The sequence below is a fragment of the Grampus griseus genome (genome assembly GCF_964374135.1).
Source record: "Grampus griseus genome assembly, chromosome: 9".
Lineage (NCBI taxonomy): Eukaryota > Metazoa > Chordata > Mammalia > Artiodactyla > Delphinidae > Grampus > Grampus griseus.
This window is the reverse complement of record NC_139003.1, coordinates 19,467,189-19,489,943: the sequence shown is the minus strand read 5'-3', so window position 1 is coordinate 19,489,943 and position 22,755 is coordinate 19,467,189. Positions and strand designations below refer to the sequence as shown.

General features: G+C 38.0%; 1 protein-coding gene across 1 annotated transcript in view; it reads left to right on the top strand.

Annotated features, from left to right (window-relative positions):
* The window catches only part of EXOC4 (exocyst complex component 4), an 810,848-nt gene that overhangs the window by 48,173 nt on the left and 739,920 nt on the right, over positions 1 to 22,755 (top strand). The window contains exons 4-5 of the mRNA XM_082661558.1: positions 7,007 to 7,191; positions 18,128 to 18,237. Coding sequence (XP_082517684.1) covers positions 7,007 to 7,191; positions 18,128 to 18,237 — 295 coding nt within the window. The remainder of the gene's footprint in view (positions 1 to 7,006; positions 7,192 to 18,127; positions 18,238 to 22,755) is intronic.

The following is a 22,755-nucleotide window of genomic DNA, read 5'->3' as shown; positions in this document are numbered from 1 at the left end:
AAGAGAAAATTGACAGTAACACAGTGCTAGTGGGGGACTTTAACACCTCACTTACACCAATGGACAAATCATCCAGACAGAAGATTAATAAGGACACACAAGCTTTAAATGACACAATAGACCAGATAGATTTAATTGATATTTATAGGACATTCCATCCCAAAACAGCAGATTACACTTTCTTCTCAAGTGTACATGAAACGTTTTCCAGGATAGATCATATCTTGGGTCACAAATTAAGCCTTCGTAAATTTAAGAAAATTGAAATCATATCAAGCATCTTTTCTGACCACAGTGCTACGAGATCAGAAATCAGTTACAGGGAAAACAAAACGTAAAACACACAAACACATGGAGCCTAAATAATACATTACTAAATAACCAAGAGATGACTGAAGAAATCAAAGAGGAAATCAAAAAATAACTAGAGACAAAGGACCATGAAAACACGACGATCCAAAACCTATGGGATGCAGCTAAAGCAGTTATAAGAGGGAAGTTTATAGCAATATAAGCCTACCTCAAGAAACAAGAAAAATCTCCAAAAAAACTAACCTTACACCTAAAGGAGCTAGAGGAAGAACAAACAAAACCCAAAGTTAGTAGAAGGAAAGAAATCCTAAAGGTAAGAGCCGAAATAAATGAAATAGAAACAAAGAAAACAATAGCAAAGATCAATAAAACTAAAAGCTGGTTCTTTGAGAATATAAACAAAATTGATAAACCATTAGCCAGACTCACCAAGAAAAAGAGGGTTAGGACTCAAATCAATAAAATCAGAAATGAAAAAGAAGTTACAACAGACACTGAAGAAATACAAAGCATCCTAAGAGACTACTACAAGCAACTCTATGCCAATAAAATGGACAACCTGGAAGAAATGGACAAATTCTTAGAAAGGTAGAACCATGCAAGACTGAACCAGGAAGAAATAGAAAATTTGAACAGACCAATCACAAGTAATGAAATTGAAACTGTGATTAAAAATCTTCCAACAAACGAAAGTCCAGGACCAGATGGCTTCACCTTAACACCCATTCTTCTCAAACTCTTCAAAAATTGCAGAGGAAGGAACACTCCCAAACTCATTCTATGAGGCCACCATCACCCTGATACCAAAACCAGACAAAGATACTACAAAGAAAGAAAATTACAGACCAATATCACTGATGAATATAGATGTAAAAATTCTCAACAAAATACGGGCAAACAGAATCCAACAACACATTAAAAGGATCATACACCATTATCAAGGGGGATTTATCCCAGCGATGCACGGATTCTTCAACATATGCAAATCAGTCAATGTGATACACCATATTAACAAATGGAAGAATAAAAACCATATGATCATCTTGATAGATGCAGAAAAAGCTTTTGACAAAATTCAATACCCATTTATGATAAAAACTCTCCAGAAAGTGGGCATAGAGGGAACCTACTTCAACATAGTAAAGGCCGTATACGACAAACCCACAGCAAATATCATTCTCAATGGTGAAAAACTGAAAGCATTTCTTCCAAGATCAGGAACAAAACAAGGATGTCCACTCTCACCACTCTTATTCAACAGTTTTGGAAGTCCTGGCCACAGCAGTCAGAAGAAAAAGAAACAAAAGGAAAAGAAATAGGAAAAGAAGAAGTAAAACTGTCACTGTTTGCAGATGACATGATACTATACATAGAGAATCCTGAAGATGCCACCAGAAAAGTATTAAAGGTAATCAATGAATTTGGTAAAGTTGCAGGATACAAAATTAATGCACAGAAATCTCTTGCATTCCTATACACTAACAATGAAAGATAAGAAGAGAAATTAAGGAAAAAATCCCATTCACCATTGCAACAAAAAGAATAAAATATCTAGGAATAAACCTACGTAAGGAGGTAAAAGACCTGTACTCAGAAAACTGTAAGACACTGATGAGAGAAATCAAAGATGGCACAAACAGATGGAGAGATGTAGCATGTTCTTGGATTGGAAGAATCAATATTGTGAAATGACTGTACCACTCAAAGCAATCTACAGATTCAGTGCAATCCCTATCAAATTACCAGTGGCATTTTTCACAGAACTAGAACAAAAAATTATAAAATTTCTGTGGAGACACAAACGACCCCGAATAGCCAAAGAAATCTTGAGGGGGGAAAAAACAGAGCTGGAGGAATCAGACTCCCTGACTTCAGACTATACTGCAAAGCTACAGTAATCAAGACAGTATGGTACTGGCACAAAAACAGAAATATAGATCAATGGAACAGGATAGAAAGCCCAGAGATAAACCCATGCACTTATGGTCAGCTAGTCTATGACAAAGGAGGCAAGGATATACAATGGTGAAAGCACCGAAGTCTCTTCAATAAGTGGTGGTGGGAAAACTTGACAGCTACATGTAAAAGAATGAAATTAGAACACTTCCTAACGCCATACAGAAAAGTAAACTCAAAATGGATCAGAGACCTAAATGTAAGACTGGACACTATAAAACTCTTAGAGGAAAACAGGAAGAACACTCTTTGGCATAAGTCACAGCAAGATCTTGTTTGGTCCACCTCCTAGAGTAATGGGAATAAAACCAAAAATAAACAAATGGGACCTAATGAAACTTAAAAGCTTTTGCAAAACAAAGGAAACTACAAACAAGACGAAAAGCAGACCCTCAAAATGGGAGAAAATATTTGCAAATGAATCAACAGAGAAAGGATTAATCTCCAAAATATATAAACAGCTCATACAGCTCAATATTAAAAAAAAAATCCCAATCAAAAAATGGGCAGAAGACCTAAATAGATGTTTCTCCAAGGAAGACAGATAGTTGGCCAAGAAGCACATGAAAAGCTGCTCAACATGACTAATTATTAGAGAAATGCAAATCAAAACAACAATAGGGTGTCACCTCACACCAGTTAGAAATGGGCATCATCAGAAAATGTACAAACAACAAATGCTGGAGAGCGTATGGAGAAAAGGGAGCCCTATTGCACTGTTGGTGGGAATGTAAATTGATACAGCCACTATGGAGAAAATAGTATGGAGGTTCCTTAAAAAACTAAAAATAGAATTACCATATGACCTAGCAATCCCACTCCTGGGCATATACCCAGAGAAAACCATAATTCAAAAAGACACATGCATCCAGTGTTCAGTGCAGTGCTAACACAATGGAATATTATTCAGCCATAAAAAGGAACAAAATTGGGTTATTTGTAGAGACGTGGTTGGATTTAGAGGCTGTCATACAGGGTGAAGTAAGTCAGAACGAGAAAAACAAATATCATATTTTAACGTATATATGTGGAACCTAGAAAAATGGTACAGATGAACCGGTTTGCAGGGCAGAAATAGAGACACAGATGTAGAGAACAAACGTATGGACACCAAGGGGGGAAGGTGGCAGGGGGTGTGGTGGTGGTGGGATGAATTGGGAGTTTGGGAGTGACATGTATACACTAATATGTATAAAACAGATAACTAGTTAGAATCTGCTGTATAAAAAAGTAAAATTCAAAAAAAAAGAAATGGTGTGGCATACCTGAGAATTCTAGAAGGTCACAGTAGAGATCATTTGACACATGAATTCATCATATTTCGATCTGTGAGTAGATGTAAAGACAGCATTTTCCAGTGAACAGTTCCACTGTATGTTGTCTGATCTTTCATCTGCCTCATCTGCCGTGTCTTGTCCTGTAATTTTAATATTTATTTGTGATAGTATTCATTGTTGTATGTCACATTTCTGAAACCGATTTTGATTATTTCTCAAAGAATTAATCTGTTGCCGTCCACTTTAATCCAGCTGCATCTCTTGAATTCCTGTTGATGTTTCATCGGTGTGTTATTTAAAAAGTGCTCTGCAGTCATTAAATTTAGAAAACAGTGAAATAATTTACAAAATGACCACTTCCCATACATTAAAGAAAAAAATGGTGGTATTTTTATCAGTAATTACGCACATTTCTAACTGTAGATGGATATTTAAGGATTTGTCCTCTATTAAAGGCTAAATGTTAGGAAATGCCTAGAAACCAGACCCCCCCCAGTAAAACAGAATTAATCATCAGTCATGGTGGGATTGACTGCTGCCCCACCGAGTTTTCCTTATGTGTAAGCTTTATGGTACAAGCTACTTAAAACCACAGAAGATAAAGTTCAGGTTTTTAAACTGATGTTCTAGGGATGAAATATATGCATTGACAACTATTTTCTGCAAATTGTTTCGAGTACCACTAAGCAAGGTTAGAGTCAGGGAAGACAGTGGCCTTGCTTAGCTTTCATAATTACAGCTTTATAAATAGACTTTTAATTTGTGAAGGCCAGAAAATAAGGCACTGTATCTTCCTACAGAAATAGAGGCTATTTTCCTATTTGTGGTAAGGTTTTTAAATCTTTGAAGTTCTGAGACTACTCTTGATTGTATATATGGTAACTGTACTTGTATTTTCGGTCAAGAAAACATATTCAGAAAGTTTGTTTTCTACGTGATTAATAATAGTTCCATGATGGAAACAGCACTTTACTGAAAATGCTGCCTTAAAACATGTTGGAAACACCCTCCGAGGTTTCTTTATCCACATGGTAAATAGGTTCTGTTAAAAATAATGTGAGGAGCCCTCAGTATGTGCCAGGCACTGTGTTGCTAAGTGCTTTGCCTACGTTTAAGAAAAATTAAGTGGCTTTGAAAGTTGACATCGTCGTATAGTTTTGTAATTGGAACATGAGCTGTTTGGGTTAAAAATCTTCATGCAAATTCTTACAAACAAATTGAGTGTGGACGTGCAGTGGGTGGTTTTTAAGCTTAAATATCTCAGCTGGATTTAATTACCTTGAGGGATAAGGCTACATGATGGGCCAGTGGTTTCCCAAATTATTTTTCATTTTCTGAATCTTGATGTCACTAAAGGTTAATGCATCCTCTTTTCTCTGCTAGAGACCTGAGTTAAAATCCATTTTAGAGCACACGTGTAAATGAATTTGTTGTTGTTTTTCCTCCTTGGGGACACTTTGGTCATTTCGTGAGGCAGCCTTTCCATTTGGAATTGCCCGCAGCTTGCGCCAGGCAGGGAGGCTCTCATAGCAGGGGCGGTCGCGATTCAGCCTGAAAATGAACTGGCAGGCTTCAGAGGGCAGAGCTGGCCCAGGGCCTGTCACTCTTTCATTCCTCGATTCTGTCTTGGTTAACTTAAGGAAACTTATTTGTTGCTGACATTTCATTATAGCACTTCACAAAACAAGTGATGTGTTTGTGGCTAAGCCATTGCATTTTCCTCCCCATCTCAGGCCGGTTTGTACTTGGCAGCTACAAAGCTTTCTGTGTTCACTGTCCGCACTCTCCTAAGTGACTGCATATACTGGGATAGATCTGTGATCAGCATTTTTGATCACTGATCTTTCATGAGTTCTATCATCTGTTGATTGTTTTTGTATAAATGCTTGATTTTTTAAGTAGTGTTATTAGTTATTGCCTTTATCTGTACAAATGAGGAACATTTAGATGTATAACCAATGCAGGGAATAGTCATTGCACGTTCATTCTTTCAGGGAGCTTGGCAGGGCTCTTTTCCCTGAGTTCAGCTTGTAGTCAACTCTTCTCCATTACTATTGTTATTATTACTACTACTACTGCTACTATCATTATTATTATTAGTCTTTGTGTTTCTCTCTTCTTTTTTTCTCCCAAGGAATAGTACCTCTTCACTTTTTTTTTTCTTTAAGAAAAATATGTAAGGTCTTTATACATAGAAAGACATAAATAAAATTTTATGTACATGTTTAAATGGGATTATATAATACATACTGTCTTTTTTTCCCCTTTGCAATTCTCACTTTGGTTTCAAAGTGAATTATTCCAAATTCCCTGAATCCCTCGTCTTGTCCATTTGTTGTAGGTATTCCTACACCATTTTTATTCATTCAATCCTTTGTGTCTTAAAATCTCCCAAATTGCACTTTATGCCAAGAGACTCTCCCTTCTCATAGTTTATCTTCTGTTCACCTTTCAAATCCCGTTTCTTCTATCAGACTGAGTCAGTCCAAGGAGAGGTGATGACTGCTGTTGTCTGCTTGTAACATTCATGTAAAAATGCATTTTCCTCTGTGTGTATGTGAATATGAGAAACAGCTAGAGATGACTGTAAATACACCTGTAGACTTAGGCTTACCAAGCTCTGATTCCTGATGGCCATGAGAATTATTAAGAAAATTATAAAGCGTGCTTTTATTGAGTCTTAGTCATAAGAGACTAAGTTTGACTAAAAGTTGATCTAAATCATTAGTATGTGGACATCTTGTGAGGATATAAACATCATAATTATTTCAGTAGGAGGTCGTTTTACTTGTGTCCATGGATAGGCAACGTGTGTGGGAATAAATAGTATGTACAGCTTTGCTGAGGTGCTTTAGATGCCTTCATGTTTACCATGATTGTTTTCTTCAGCATTATCTGTCTCCAGTGTTAAACCCTTCAAGAGTAGAACTAGGCCTATCCACATTACACTGAAAGTCTGAAGTATGCTGATAAAGTTCTCAAACTCTTTTGACAGTATCTTTTATTTTTATTTTTAAAAAATTTATTTATTTATTTATTTTTGGCTGCGTTGGGTCTTCGCTGCTGTGTGCGGGCTCTCTCTAGTTGCGGCGAGCTGGAGCTACTCTTCGTTACGGTGCGCGGGCTTCTCATTGCGGTGGCTTCTCTTGTTGCAGAGCACGGGCTCTAGGGCGCATGGGGTTCAGTAGCTGTGGTGCGTGAGCTCAGTAGTTGTGGCTTGCGGGCTCTAGAGCCCAGGCTCGGTAGTTGTGGCGCATGGGCTTAGTTGCTCCGCGGCATGTGGGATCGTCCAGGACCAGGGATCAAACTCATGTCCCCTGCATTGGCAGGCGGATTCTTAACCACTGGACCACTGGGGAAGTCCCGACAGTATCTTTTAAAAGATAGCCTTTCTTATTTATAATATTACTAGATTATTTCATTGTCTTAATCTTTTTTTTTTTTTTTTTTGCCGTTTTCAGGTGTCTGCAGTCGAGTCTTTGGAGGGTCCCCTGCTCCAGGTGGAAGGACTGAGTGACCTTAGGCTGGAGCTTCACAGCAAGAAGATGAACCTCCACTTAGTTCTCATAGACGAGCTGCATCGGCACCTGTACATCAAATCCACTAGCCGAGTTGTGCAGCAGAACAAGGAAAAAGGCAGGATGAGGTTGGTTAAAGAGGCTCTTTGCCACAGTGTCTTGTGGCCATGTAGAATTTTAAGGAATATTATTTGTTTCCCACAATATTGTTATAGTTTATTTTACTTCTCTTTTTAACATACTGTCTCTGAAAATGTAAGATAGTTTTATGATACCAAATACTCCACATTCTGGAGGCTGACATTCAAAGTTTGTTCATTCCCTCACTGCACATTTCTTGTGGTCCTTTTATGTAAAGATACATAAGAAACATTTACTGTGGGTCTGTAAGTGGATCAGAGAGACCTCTGGCATATCTCAGAAGGAAGAGAAAATAAATCCTTAAATTGTATAGTGAAGTCCGCCTAATTGAGAAATATAGGTGTATGAATATGAAGTTAGAAGACTCTTTGTTACTTAGGGCTGTGTTCAGCTTTGGACAGTCCTCTTTCTGGAGTAGTTTAGGGAAGGTTTAGAGAGAGCATTTTTTTTTTTTTTTTTTTTTTATGCCTGGGCTCATTGTAGCACAGTCCTGTGTTGAAGGGCCTGGGTGGACTCAGGACATTTATTAGGTTAGGAGAGACCTGGTAGGGAATACGACCAGATGGTAAGACAGTAGAACGTTGGCGTTATTAACATGTATCAGATAGCTGTGCACATCATATGTCCTTCCAACATTCCTTTAAAATAGCCATAAGATTCTTCAGAGGGCAGTTGAGCACTATATGCTGTTGATACTTTTTCATCAGGCTATAGATGAGAGGAGCACTGGAAGCAGTGCATGCTGGGAGTGAAGTCTATAAAATCCTATTCTGTTCAAACCAGAATTTCCAACTTTGTGTGTGATGCTTCAGTCTAGTCAGAGAAAGAAGTTTGCATCTCTTCTCTGCAGATGGGCACTAGAAAAACTTAGGCACACAAATTGAGCTAAGGGTTATGTACCTTAGACTTAACTTCAGCACTGCATCTGAATACAATCTTGTTGGAGAGTAAAGTGGTAGATGGGAGCTGTGCTAAGGAAATAGCTTCCAGAGTGTCTGGTGGTAAATAGTAGATCTAAATAGATTTCTACCCGTGCAAGGATTAAAAACAAACAGAATAACCCCACTCCCTTATAAGCCCAAGGGAAAAATACTTATTTTCCCTTATGCTGTAGAATAAGCATTAGGGAAAAAGCATTAAGTTGAGGTCTCAAAGAAGAGCATTTATTTGAAGAAAAAGATTTATAAAGCAAAATAGCAGAAGTTTAGGAGACTTAAGCTCAAGTTTCTCAAAAGATGCAAGATGATGTAGTAGGTTTAGAATTTTGCTAAAAATTATCAGCCTTTCCCCTCCAGTTGAGTGGGAGGAGTGTATTTCCTTCTCTTTGATTTTTGGGCTCTTGCTGTTGCTGATTGTTAGCATGTAACATGAGGAGCTTGAAATTTGCTTGTGCCAGGGAGCATGCCCCGTCATGCCTCTGCCATTGCCATGATGGCGCTGGTCCCAGGAGGAGGAGGAGAGACATGTGAAATCGAGCCATGTTCAGCTGAGCTACCTAGCCTGAATCAGCCAGTCACAAAAATATGTGCTTATTGTTGAACATGACTGCGATTCTGTGGTTGTATGTAGCAAGCATATAGTTTCTATGAAATGATAATGGGGAGCTATATGAATGGGATTGGGAGAAATGCAAAAAGAACTGGCTACAACAGGAACAAAATGTAAGGAAAAACCAAAATGATAATAGGGAAATTAAGTCTTTCTTAAAACATTAGAAGAATTAAATCAGTGATATGAGGGAAAACTTTTCTTATCGTGAAGAAGAAAAACGCAAGATGATAAAAGAAAGATAATGTGAAATGTGGAGAATAGTGATCAATCAAATGATTTTAGGCATTCTACAGAATGACACTAAAATGATAGTGTTATAGGTTGAATTGTGTCCCCTTAAAATTCATGTATTGAGGTCCTAACTCCCAGTACCTAACTGTGACTAAATTTGGAGATAGGGTCTTTCAATAGGTAAATAAGTTAAAATGAGGTCATTAGCATGGCCCTAATTCAATATGACTGGTGTCCATATAAGAAGAGGAAATTTGGACACACACTTCCGAAGAGGGAAGACCATGTGAAGACACAGTGATAAGACAGCCGTCTACAAACGTAGGAGAGAGGCCTCAGGAGAAACCAACTCTGCCAACAGCTTGAGCCTCCAGAACTGTGAGAAAACAAATTTCTGTTGTTTAAGCTACCCAGTCTGTGGTACTTTGTCATGGCAGCCCTAGCAGACTAATACAGACAGAAATAGTAGCAATAATTATAGTGTAAAGAAAGAAACTTAAACAGAAAAAAAGACCTTGGTCTGCAAATCAAAAGGATTCAAGGTAAACTTAGTGAAAAACTTACTCTTAGATATGATCATGAAGTTTTTTATGAATTTCAAAAACAAATACTGTAAGCACCAAGGAGAAAAATTATGTTACCTGCCCTGACAGATATCGTTATTTGCCCACCGATATCCATTCTCTCCTTTTTTTTTTTTACATTTATTTAATTCCTTTCTTTCTTTCTCTTTTTCTTTTTCTGTGTCGGGTCTTAGTTGTGGCAAGCATGATCTTTGTTGAGGCAAGTGGGATCTTTCCTTGCAGTGTGGGTTCTTTGTTGTGGCACGCAGGCTTTCTCACTAGTTGTGGCATGTGGGTTTTCTGTCTCTAGTTTGCGGCACATGGGCTCTCTTGTTGAGGTGCGTGAGCTCAGTAGTTGTGGCGCACGGGCTTAGTTGCCCCGTGGCATGTGGGATCTTAGTTCCCCAGCCAGGGATGGAACCTGTGTCCCCTGCATTGGAAGGCGGATTCTTTACCACTGGACCACCAGGGAAGTCTCTCTCCTTCATTTTTAATGACAACTCTTGTTTTGTTCGTGGTGGCCATATGTCCAGCTAAAAGGCTACATTTTCCATCCTCCTGTGTAGCTAAAGGTGATTCGTGAGACTTCTGCTTGCAAGCTGTTGAATCAGGACTCACAGGAAAATTATTTACAGGTACCATCTAAACTGGTATGGTCACTCTTTTACTCTTCACTTGCCTTCCTTTACTTTCTGTCGAGGGCATGGATTGATGCCATCGTCTTGGACACTAGTGACCTTGAGGATGAAAGCCAAATCGTAAACTTTTTAATGACATGGGGCCTCCATTATGGCTCTGAATGGGTTTGTATCTTTTATACGGGAAAAAGGAAGTCCTTTTGTTTTACTCAGGCCACGGCTATTTGGGTCTTCTGTTTTATATAGTTAAACTTAGTCCTGATAAACAGAAAGGAGTAAAAATCAGGTTCACTGGGATTTGCTGAACATGAAATGCAAGAAGACAGCAGAGCAAAGTCTACAAAGCGTTGAATGGGAAAGAATTGGGACCAAAGATTTCTATACCCAGCCAAGTGGACATAGGCAACACAGAGACAAAACAGATATAAATTAACACAAAATGAAAAGCTAGTGTTCTTTTTCTGAGAAAAATACTCAAAAATGAACTATAAGATGTAAACCAAAATCAGCAACTTGAGAACAATAAAGTTGTAGGTGGTTTGAAACTGCTGCCAGGACTGACTGCACAGCATTAAATATGTAAATTTGCGTATAAATAACTGAAAAATATTTTTGTAAGATCAAAAATATAAGCTGAAAACTATTTTTGAAAAAGAAGGTCTATGTGGTTGAAGAATACTCTGTAATAGTAAACAGGATTAGATACCTAGTGGGAAGCAACTGCATAGCACAGGGAGATCAGCTCAGTGCTTTGTGACCACCTAGAGGGGTGGGATAGGGAGGGTGGGAGGGAGATGCAAGAGGGAGGAGATATTGGGATATATGTATATGAATAGCTGATTCACTTTGTTATAAAGCAGAAACTAACACACCATTGTAAAGCAATTATACTCCAATAAAGATGTTAAAAAAATAGTAAACAGGATTTATATCACCATATTAAGTTAGTAGAGACTGGGAAATTTGGATAAGCAGGAGATGCAAAGGAGCGCTGAATTCTTAAGATGTCAGAAGTTTTGGATATTAATAATTAGAGAAAATGTTTAATTCATTTAATTTTGTGTTTATTAACCTAGATATGTATATTTAAAGATTTTTATATTGAAAAGTCACTAGAGAAGACAGAATCAAATAAAACATAATTTTTATTACACAGGATGATGTTTTAGCCAGCATTCTTGATAGCAAATAGCAGAAATCAGTCCTGGTAATAAAACAAGGAAAGAAATTTAGTGGAAAGTTATCAAGTAGGTCACAGAATCTAAGGAAAGGAAGTCTATATAATCAGGCTCTAAAACCCTGGAGGGACCAAGGGAGTTGCAGCAGCTGAGCGTACATCATAGATAAGCCATAGGAAGGGTCTGGTTGGGTTGCTGCATTATGCCTACAATTGCTGGATTTTTAACTCAAGTGAATGATCTCTAAATGTTGCTGCATCTTGCCTTTATTTCTTCAAGATTCAAAGTCTTGGCTGGAAGCATCCAATTCTTTGAGCTTGAGACATGTCAACTTGTATAGTAGGAAGAAGGGCCAGGCCCTCTTCCCTTTTTGCTTTGACCCAGACCATGGAGAGTGTCTCCAAATACAAAGACTGTTCCAATTGTTGGTATCCAAAAACAAACACAGAAACACAGATTTCTACTGAAGGAGAAAACAAAAGAAGTCACGTGAAGGCACTTAATACATATAAAGTAGAACAGATATTTTTGAAGTAGAAGTGGGAAACTAGTAGAATTGATAAAAGAAGGATACATGCCTGTATGGAAAAAATAAAAATGGTTTTTGGAGGCTGTGAAACAAAACCCGAATAAATGGGGAGACTTTCCATGTTCTTAGCTCATAAAGATGTTAAGTCCCAGTTAAATCTCAGTTGAGATTTTTGGAACTGTCAAATCTGTAGTTCACATGGAAGAATAAATGTGTAAGGATTGTTTAAAAAAAAATTGAGAAGGGAGATTATAAGGCATTTCCTTATCTAATATTAAAGTATATTATAAAGCTACTTTAATCAAAACAGTACAGACATGCAAACACAAAATCAGATTGTTGGAAGGAAATAGAATTTAGAAACAGACCCCAGGATATATGAAACTTCAATATTTTAAAACAGTAGTTCAGTTCAGTGAAGTGAATGAAGGCTATTTAGTAATTTGTGTTGATACAATCAGCTGTGTGAAGAAAAGAAATTTAGCTGCCTACCTGTTATTATGTACAAAAAATTCTAACTTGGTTTAAAAAAATCACATGATGCAACTTTATTAGCATTAGGAAAAAATAGGAGAATATGTATGTGGGAGGCTTTCTAGGTCCACATCCTACAAAAATAGTACCATTTCATAAAAATACATGTAACAGGATGTTGACTGGAACATTTTGGGCAGAACAACAAAAATACACAAGCCCAATATTCAAGAGGACTATGGTTAAATGAATTATGGTGTATCCATGCTGTGTAATACTAGACATTAAAACGAATGAGAAAGATTTCTTAGTGCTGATAGGAAAAGATTTCCAAGGTGTATTCTTGGGTTCAAAAACGCCAGGTGAAAAACAGCATGTATGTTATGAATCTATTTGTGTAAGAATTGAAAGAATATATACTTAAATATATATCCTTTATATATAGATGTAAAAATTTGTGTGTGTGTAAATGATTTCTTAGAAGGATAATGCTGAAAAACAATGATAAAAGTAATTACCTATGGGAAATGGAAATGGGGTGGCAGGGAATAGAAAAGAAGGACTTATTTCATACCTGCTGCACTGGGAATGTATTCACCGGAGCATGTATTATTACTTTAATAATAATACTATTGATAATACATTTTAAAAAAAATTATTTATTTTTGGCCGTGTTGCGTCTTCGTTTCTGTGCGAGGGCTTTCTCTAGTTGTGGCAAGTGGGGGGCCACTCCTCATCGTGGTGTGCGGGCCTCACTGTCGTGGCCTCTCTTGTTGCGGAGCACAGGCTCCAGACGTGCAGGCTCAGTAATTGTGGCTCATGGGCCTAGTTGCTCCGCAGCATGTGGGATCCTCCCAGACCAGGGCCCGAACCCGCGTCTCCTGCATTAGCAGGCAGACTCCCAACCACTGTGCCACCAGGGAAGCCCTGATAATACTTTTGAAGATAACTTTTAATGAAATGGCAACATGTTTACTGTTAAAAGGAAAACCTAGGGTTTAATATTCTATACAGGGTGATCCAAAGAATGTTGAAAATCATGTGTACATTTTTGTGTGTATGCATGAGTAGGGGTGTGTGTGTGTGTGTGCGTGTGTGTGTGTGTAGGGATGGACAGACTCCTTTCTGTTAAATGTTTTGAAAGACATTATACTATAATTATGTTAGATTATTTTCATTTTCTTTATATTTTCAAAAAAGAACATTTAATACCTTTATAAGCAGATAAAATCAATAAAAAATTATTTTAAAAAAGGTTAATCCTTTTACTTGTTGCATGCATCCTGGTTTAATACTTGATCACCCCATTGTATTTCTTGCTCCCTAACTAATTTTTTCTTTTTATGTATGTCTGTTTTCTTTTTGTTATCTTTCAGTGCTTCCCCTCGCCTTCCTGCTTTGCTTAGGTTTTAGCTTCACCTTATCTTGTATTGCATGTCTTCACTCTTGGTTTATCATTTGAGACCATGACTGTTTTTGACTTTTCTACCCTCTGAATCATTATTCTTTCTGTACGTTCAGGCAGATCTTAGAACTATAGAGAATTACTGTGCCAGACATTCCTGATTCATTATTCTGTTACGTTTTCTTACGAAGGGCATATTATATTTGACAGACACTTCTCAGCTGAGTTTGATTTGACAAACTATGAGCACTTGCTCTTTGACAGGTCCTGTGCCAGCTTTTGGGGTTATAGGGTGAATATATTAGTTATTAGATTTACAACTTAAAGTTCAACTCACCTCTGTTAAGTTTCAGTTTGACTAAAGTCAACCAAATGACCTGCTGCTGTGAATTTTGGGCAGAGTTGGACATATTTATTATTAAGTGAAGGAATAGAAATAAGTTATAATTAAAATGCAAATATTTAATAAGCTGTTAGCACTTTTAACCCTTCTTAAAAAAAAAAAACTTCATGGCCTGAAATACTGAAATCAGACACATTTTGAAGTAGATCCTTACTAGTTGGATGAGTGTTGAATGGTCAGAAAGTCCTAGGAGTTACGGTGGTGGGGGGGTTGTTTTTGGTATGGTTAAATTTGCTTTATAGTTTTCCTGTCTGCCACCATGTGGTTATTAAATAGCAAACCACTCAATTACAAGATACAATTACTGATTTTGGGGACCTGTCTTATACTGGGAAGGATTTTATGTGCATCACCTGTCTTTTTCAACTCGGCTGTGAATGATTCTGAAAGGATTTAAAATAAAAATTTGTAATCATAGATCTTTAAGAAGAAAAATAATTTCTATCAGTATTTCTTTGAAATAAAGCTGTTCAGAGGATTCGTACTAATTAGAAACTCAAAGAACAATCTAATTTTTTTTTGTGGTAACATTGGTTTATACATTGTATTCAATATAAGTTTCACGTGTGCAACATTATCTTTTGACTTCTGTATACACTACAGCCTACAGCGTGCTCACCACCAAAAAATTATTATCCATCACCCTTCAGTTGACCCACTTTATCTCTTCCGCCCTCCTCCCATTCCTCTTCCCCCTGGTAACCACTACTCTGTTCTCTGTATTAGTGTTATTTGTTTTGTTCTGGTTTGCTCATTTATTTTGTTTGTGTTTGGTTTTTATATTCCATACATGAGTGAAATCCTAGAGTTGTCTTTTTTTGTTTTATTTATTTCACTTATCCTAATGCCCTCAATGTCCATCCATACTGTTGCAAATGAGGAAGACCTCATATTTTTTATGGCTGAGTAGTATTCCAGTGTGTGTGTGTGTGTGTGTGTGTGTGTGTGTGTGTGTGTGTGTGTATCACATCTTCTTTATCCATTTATCTGTTGATGGGCACTGAGGTTGTTTCCGTATCTTGACCACTGTAAATAGTGCTGCTATGAACATAGGATGCATGTATCTTTTCGAATTAGTGTTTTTGTATTCTTCGGATAAATACTCAGAAGTGGAGTAGCTGGGTCATATGGTAATTCTAGTTTTAATTTTTCCAGGAATCTCCGTACTTCTTTCTGTAGTGGTGCACCAATTTACATTCCCACTAACAGTGTATGAGGGTTCCCTTTTTTCCACATTTTCTCCAAATTTGTTATTTCTTTCCTTTTAAGAACAATCTAGTTTTGATTTTATTTTATTTTTCTCAAAAATACTTCCTCTGAGAGATTCAAAACCCTTTGAAGGTATTAATTAATACTTCTCAACTTTATTTCTGATGTATGTATTTCTTTATTTCAACTTTTCTCTCTTCTGAAATGGAAACTAAGATATGTGATATTCTATAGTAGCAGGTACCTTTCTGTTGAGTTTCACGTCTGAGGTAACTACATGAGTGGGTGTGCCCCCTGTTTCTTGAACTCTTGAGACTAAGTCCTTCCATAAAAGAACAAGAGAAAAACCAGAAGTCATTTCCAGAGTTACTTGCCTTTGGGTTAGTGTTCACAAAGGAGAAAATTGAAGCCCAAGGGAAAATTTTAGAAAGAGAAAAGAGTCTATGCAAATAGTTTTACAGTAAATTGACTTTCTAAGAGTTTATTGATGGAGTTTGAGGGCCCTTCTGGCTCTGATAATAAAGTCAGCAGGTTATGTTTTTTCAGAGTTAAAATGGCAGGCCATTTATCACCCTATATTTAACTGAAATACATGTTTAGGTTGAAACTGAGAAAATGATTGTAGGTTTTAATCTAAAGTGAATCATGTGCACATCTGTATTTATAGAAGTGTGTCTTATACTTACAGATATACATAGCACTGTGCACACACATCTGTACTAACTGCTGCCTCATTTACAGCCTTGGTGGGCAGTACTCCAGCTATGTACCTGAATTTCCTGCTAATGGATACCTTCATTTATTAATGCTTTAAAAATAACTCCTCCACTTCTGTTATGGATATATTTATTAAATTTATCAAATCTTTTTTCTATCATGTAAAATTAAAATTAACTTCTTCCTAATTATTCAGTAACAGCACTGTAAACATCGGTGGTTATCCTTTGTCTCTTTGGGCATGTGTATCCAGAGGCTGGGGAGATGTGTAGAGCTAGTTTTCCACCTGTGAGTAAAATGCAGGTAGAAGAAGGAGAGGTGGCTGAGGAGAAAAATGAGAATACAACAGTAGTCAGTATAGAAGAGATGAACGGGTAAATATGATCAAATTGATTTTATGATTAGACTATTGTAGCCAGTCAGTGGATTTGAAGGCTCTTTTGGGTTTTCTTAAGATAGTGTAGGCAAATAGGAACTTACAGCTTTATATTGGAGGAATAGAGTCACTGGAACTGTGTCAGTTCAGATCCTGGGAAATGCTATTGCTGTTACTTTTATGTCTCATTCCTCACTTGAGGTTTCGCGTTAGTCTGCAAATGATTCCATCACTTGGAAATGCATGAAGTTGGGTATAGCTCATATCTTACTCATACTTGGATGCTCAGCACTGAGTGAAGTGCCAAGCACATAACAGAGGCTGAGACTTGTTTGAGTAATGCTTCCCCCTTCCCTGTAGTAAGTGAAAAGGGAGAAGCTAATGACTGCCATAGTTAACCTCCGGGCCTAGGACAGTGGCTGTAAACATTAACACTAGATAAAAATAACACCTTGAAAGATAATTTTGCCTTTTAACCTAAAGTTTGTTTTTCAAAGTTTTCTGAAACATGTTTTTTTTTTTTTTAATTAGCTTAGAAATATACATGTACCTTGCATGTGGAAGTTTCAAAGGAGTGGTGGGAGGGAGATGGGGATATATCACTTAGGGGGTCAATGTTCAAACTTCCACACGTTTTTTTCTCCCATTTGGGGGAACGTTTCTTGAAGGTGTAGTCTTGTTCCTGCTCCCCTCTGTCTGCCCTCCCTTTACAGCCCACTTTGAGAATCACTTCCGTGGTAGCCATTCTTACTGGTGATGTTATTGGGACTGGAAGGAGGTGAGAACTATGGCTTTGACCTGTCTATCCTTGGAACATGAGTTCGAGAAGCCTTTCTGTTAGAGATGCAGTGTGATTAGATGATTCAGTTTCTTCAGGGTAGGGCACAGGTGTTATTTGCCTTGGCACTGCCTACATTCTTGGACTTAACAGATGCCTGTAAATGGGAATTATCTTGAAAATTGGTTTTTTATAGTCTTTGTGTCATTTAAAGCTAATGTGTTTATTTTGGAGACTCCAAAGTTAATTATTAAGATGAGTTGCTAGGCCTTTTTGGAAAAGGTGAAATGGGTAATCAAATACTGAATTAACCTGTTTGTGATTCCTTAAATCATCTTTTATAAACCTGATTCTCAACTTGATGAAATTTATGAATCTTTTTTTTAAAGGAAACTAAGTGCAGTGAACTCCCAGTATATGTCAAAAAAAAAAAAAAAAAAGAAAGGTCCAGCTTGAAAGACACAAGTTAATCTAGGCTTAACTTTCATTCAGTTATCATGGTAAGGTGTTATTTGATCTTTCTTTGCTGATAAAATAATTTTAATATAGAAACAAAGGGGGTAATGAAGCGTGTGGCAGAATTTGGTTATAAGGTGGTCATCAGATGATCAGAATATACTTAAACTATTTTTTTAACCTAGTATTGTAATAAAAAGTTAAAATGTAAATATTGATATTTGGAATCCTTCAAATACATTTTTATTCCCCTGTCTGTGACCAACACTTTACTTGAAGTAGACTTGAGATATTTGAAGTCAGAGTATAAAGAGGGTTCATGACAAAAGGAAAGCAATAAAGGATGGGCATGTTTTTGGACTTAAGTTGATTTTGGAGAAAGCGCTAAGTAACTACTGCTACTTTCCCCCTTCAGCTCCCTCGTGAAAGATGCTTCTCCTGTTCCTCTGCTTGATGTTACAAACGTTCCTACTCCTCGAAAATTCCTCGATACCTCTCAGTATTCTACTCCCGGAAGCTCAAGTGGTAAGTATTTAATTCTTCAGCCACTCAACTTCTTTTTGCTGGGCTGCGGTTCCTGGGCCCAGGCCTGGGGAAGCCTTCGCCTCCAGGGTTGGGAGGGCCTGAGGTTACCGCCTTGGAGCCTGTGATCAGCCCTTTGCTGCCCTCAGAGGGAAGAAGACAGAAGATGATTGGTTGGGCCTATTGCATTATCAGTTTTAAAAACTGTCAGCTGAAGCTGGCCTGTCTGCTGACTCCAGCTGTGTTTTGTTTGACCAGCACTGCTTGTTTTTCTGAAGTTGAATTTGAATGCTTTTTTTATTTTTTTTGCGGTACGCGGGCCTCTCTCTGTTGTGGTCTCTCCCATTGCGGAGCACAGGCTCCGGACGCGCAGGCTCAGCGGCCATGGCTCACGGGCCCAGCCGCTCCGCGGCCTGTGGGATCCTCCCGGACCGGGGCACGAACCCACGTCCCCTGCATCGGCAGGCGGACCTTCAACCACTGTGCCACCAGGGAAATCCCCTGAATGCTTTTTGACGGAGCATATGCTTTTTGTTTTGATGTTTTGCTGTAACTTCTGTTGATCCTGTTAGCTTTTACCCAGCTGCAGCACGTAGTACCTTCCTGGTCTGAGAGCTTTTGAGTGTGTGACCCCTGCCCTATATCTTGATTTCTTATATCTTCCAGTGGCCTCTCCACGTCTACATGTGCCTGCATGTGTGTGTGTGCATGCGCGGACACACACAGTGCGCTTTGGGGACATATCCACAAACGATTATTGTTTATTCCTACGCAACCTAATACTGTGTTGAATAAGACAGAGGAGAGCCATTTTTGCCTATATTTAAAGTTGGGGGAGGGAAGGTGTACTTTGAATATGGATGCAAAGATTTAAGGGAATTCTTCTGGAGTGGCTCAGACCTGCCCCATCAGAAGGTTCAGCTCAGCTGGATTCAGACCTTCTGGGGTCTGCAAACACCTGCCCTGTTTGTCGCAGCTTTGGGCTAGGGAGAAGGTGACTGGATGTTTTTTTGTGGGCTGTCCCACAGTTGCCTTTGTGTGACGGCTAAAGTTCTCAATGCCTTTTAAAGAAAATAGTAATATTGATTATCATTGGCTTTTCAGATAAAACTTAGTTCCTACTAGTTCTGTAGTCCTATAGACCTTGAAATGATGAAGAGGTAGAAAAATAATTTGGATTCAGTCAATGTGTTTTGTGCAACTAACTGAAAGTGATTCTTTTGAGAGCCTAACAGTATATTGTTGCTGGGGCATATTTAATTACTTTATAAAATATAATTTAATTAAAATTTAGGGTTATTTAGGCCTGGAATCTTGAAGAGTATTATTTTTACTGTAGGAAATGTATAGGAATTGCTTTATAATAAATTTTTCTATTAGTCTTAGTTACTGATTTTTTTTCCTAAAACCCAAGCACTTATTTTTATTATGACACTTTACAGAGGTTTGTGCTCAAGCTTCTTCCTGGAATTAACAGGTTTTGTTTTCTCCCCCTTTCTGTTGTAATATTGCTGTTCTCTGAATTTTGACACTGCTTTGAGCTGTTAGAGAGTGTGGAATTATGAAATAGAAAATGCATTAATACTTTTGATCTGTAGTTTACGTCTACCTTTTGTGGAAATTACCAATTGTTAGATCTTTGTGTTTTTATAATGTGAATTATTGCTTAGCCTGGTTATATCAATTTACATAAATGTTGCTGAGTCAATGGCCAAGTGAAATAAAAATTTTAATTGTTCATGAAGAGATGATGGGTCAGGCATTTTGAAAATGAAAAATAGAAATACCAAAAAAGCTGAAGAAAATGCCAGTGATGGCAAATTTCAGTAGAAACTAATTTTGCAACATCTGTTATTTTTAATAAGACAGCTCTTCCTCTTTGCGCGCTTTTCCTGTCAGGCCCTGTAGATAGCCTTTATCACTGAGTGGAGTTCATAGTGACACTTTGACTTCAGCAGTCTGTGGGGATGACTCTGGAAGAACTGTGTGATAGATGAGTGGAGCTTGGGACCATTATGGAGACGGCTTGTAGATATGTGCACAAACCTTTCGTTTTAGAAAAGCTCATTTCCTTGACTTGTTTGGAAGACTGTCGATCTCTTGATTTTTCTGGGGGGTGACTGAAAAAGAAGGTAATTAAATTATTACTGATTAAAGTCAATAGTAGCAGTAGTTAAGATGTGTTTAGTACCTTCTAACAGTAGAAATAAGTGCTTTACATGAATTAACTCATTCAGTCCTTTCAGCGATCTTATGAGAGAGGCACTATTAGCCCCATTTTACAGATAAGAAAACCAAGACTGAGGGTAGTTAATAATGGGTTTAAGTTGACACAGCTGACAAATAGTAGCTGGGTTCCAGAGTATGCTCAGTTTGTTTTCCTGAAAATAAGGTATTATGGGACTTCCCTGGTGTTCCAGTGGTTAATACTCTGCCTTCTAGTGCAGGGAGAGTGGGTTCGATCCCTGGTCGGGGAGCTAAGATCCCACATGCTTCGTGGCCAAAAATCAAAACATAAAACAGAAGCAATATTGTAACAAATTCAATGAAGACTTTAAAAATGGTCCACATCAAAAAAAATCTTAAAGAAAAAAACAACAACCAAAAACTAGGTATTAGTTTTCCATTGCTGCTGCAACAAATGACACCATACATTGATCATCTTACAGTTGAAGTCCGTAAGAAGTCCGACATGGGTCTCATTGGGCTAAAATGAAGGCTGTGGGCAGGGCTATGTTCCTACCAGAGGTTCTGCAGGAGAATCCATTTCCTTGCCTTTTCCTGCTCCTAGAGGCTCTTGCTTTCCTTGACTTGTGGCTCCCTTCCTCCATCTTCAAAACCAGGGATGGTGGGTCACATCTTTCTCAGGTCACATCCTTCTCACCTCACATCTCTCTGACCCACTCTTCTGCTTCCTTCTTCCTCTCTTACGGGCGCATGTGATTAAATTGATTCCTGCCTGGATAATCCAAGATCCTTTCCCCATCTCAAGGTCCTTAACCTTAATTTCATGTGCAACGTCTCCTTTGCCATGTAAAGCAGCATATTCACAGACTCTGGGTATTCGGACATGGATATCTTTCAGGGACCATTATTCTGCTTATCACACTCTGCACTACCTATCTTCTTGACTTAAGTTATTTTTAGGAGCCAGGGTATAAAAATTTGACTTTCTTGAAATTATGTGTGAAGTCTTTGCAGTTCTAGTTTTTAGGACTATATTAATCCGGGTCACATTATTAAAGGGGATTGTATAAATGAGGAAGATGTAAATTATCTAGAGAACTGCATAAACTGTTACTAAGTAAATATAAAAGTGTGGGGTTGAAGAAATACACTATAACAAAGGACAGAAATTTTGTCTTATTCTTAATAATGAACAGTAAGTCCTGGGAGTCTATTTGTGAAGTGCTCTGCAAGTCAGCCTAGAAAGTAATAGTCATTTTCAGCAGGGAATTTAACATAGGCTCTTAAAGCTCCTCTCTCATCTTGTGAAATAGTAGGATTGAGGGTGTAATCCATTAGAACTGACATTTTTATAGAGGAAGTTGCAACAGGGAATCCCTGGGTAGAATAGATCTCCCATCGGGGTGCCATAAATTAAAGTGAGAGGTGATTCCTGAAAACTTTCAGATTATTATTAATTAAATGAGAACTTTGATGGCTTGTGAGTGAGTCATTTTTCAGATGTCTTATTTAGAGGTAGAGTTGTGAGTGACTTTTCTATTATTTTTTTTAAATTAATTTTATTTTTTATTTTATTTTTGGCTGCGTTGGGTCTTGATTGCTGCGTGTGGGCTTTCTCTAGTTGCGGTGAGCAGGGGCTACTCTTCATTGCGGTGCGTGGGCTTCTCATTGCGGTGGCTTCTCTTGTTGCGGAGCACGGGCTCTAGGCGTGCGGGCTTCAGTAGTTGTGGCACGCGGGCTTCAGTTAGTTGTGGCTCGTGGGCCCTAGAGCGCAGGCTCAGTAGTTGTGGCACATGGGCTTAGTTGCTCCGCGGCATGTGGGATCTTCCCGGACCAGGGCTCGAACCCATGTCCCCTGCATTAGCAGGTGGATTCTTAACCACTGGGCCACCAGGGAAGTCCCTGAGAGGTGATCTTATCATAGTTTACATGTTATAGTTTGCAAGATACGTTACATCATTCAACTGATGCAGCAGTCCTACAAGGTAGTTGGGGCGGGTACTGTTGTCATTATCAGTGACAACACTGATATTGTCACTGTTAAGATTATTATATTTATATGACATATTTAAGTGTATTATCAGGTGTTTAAGTTATCCTAAAAGTATGGAATTATATATGTCTATGCATCATCTAATTAAAAAATAAAACATTTACTTACAAAATGCAAAATCAAGGCACAGATTGGCAGAAGCAAGCAACGCATTAAGAGGAAAATGATTAGCATCCACTTAATTTTCTTACATAATAATGAAAAAAGCAATGGCATAATAAAGAACTGGGCAAATGTGCAATTCACAGAAGAGTCTATATACATGGAAAGATTGGCATTTA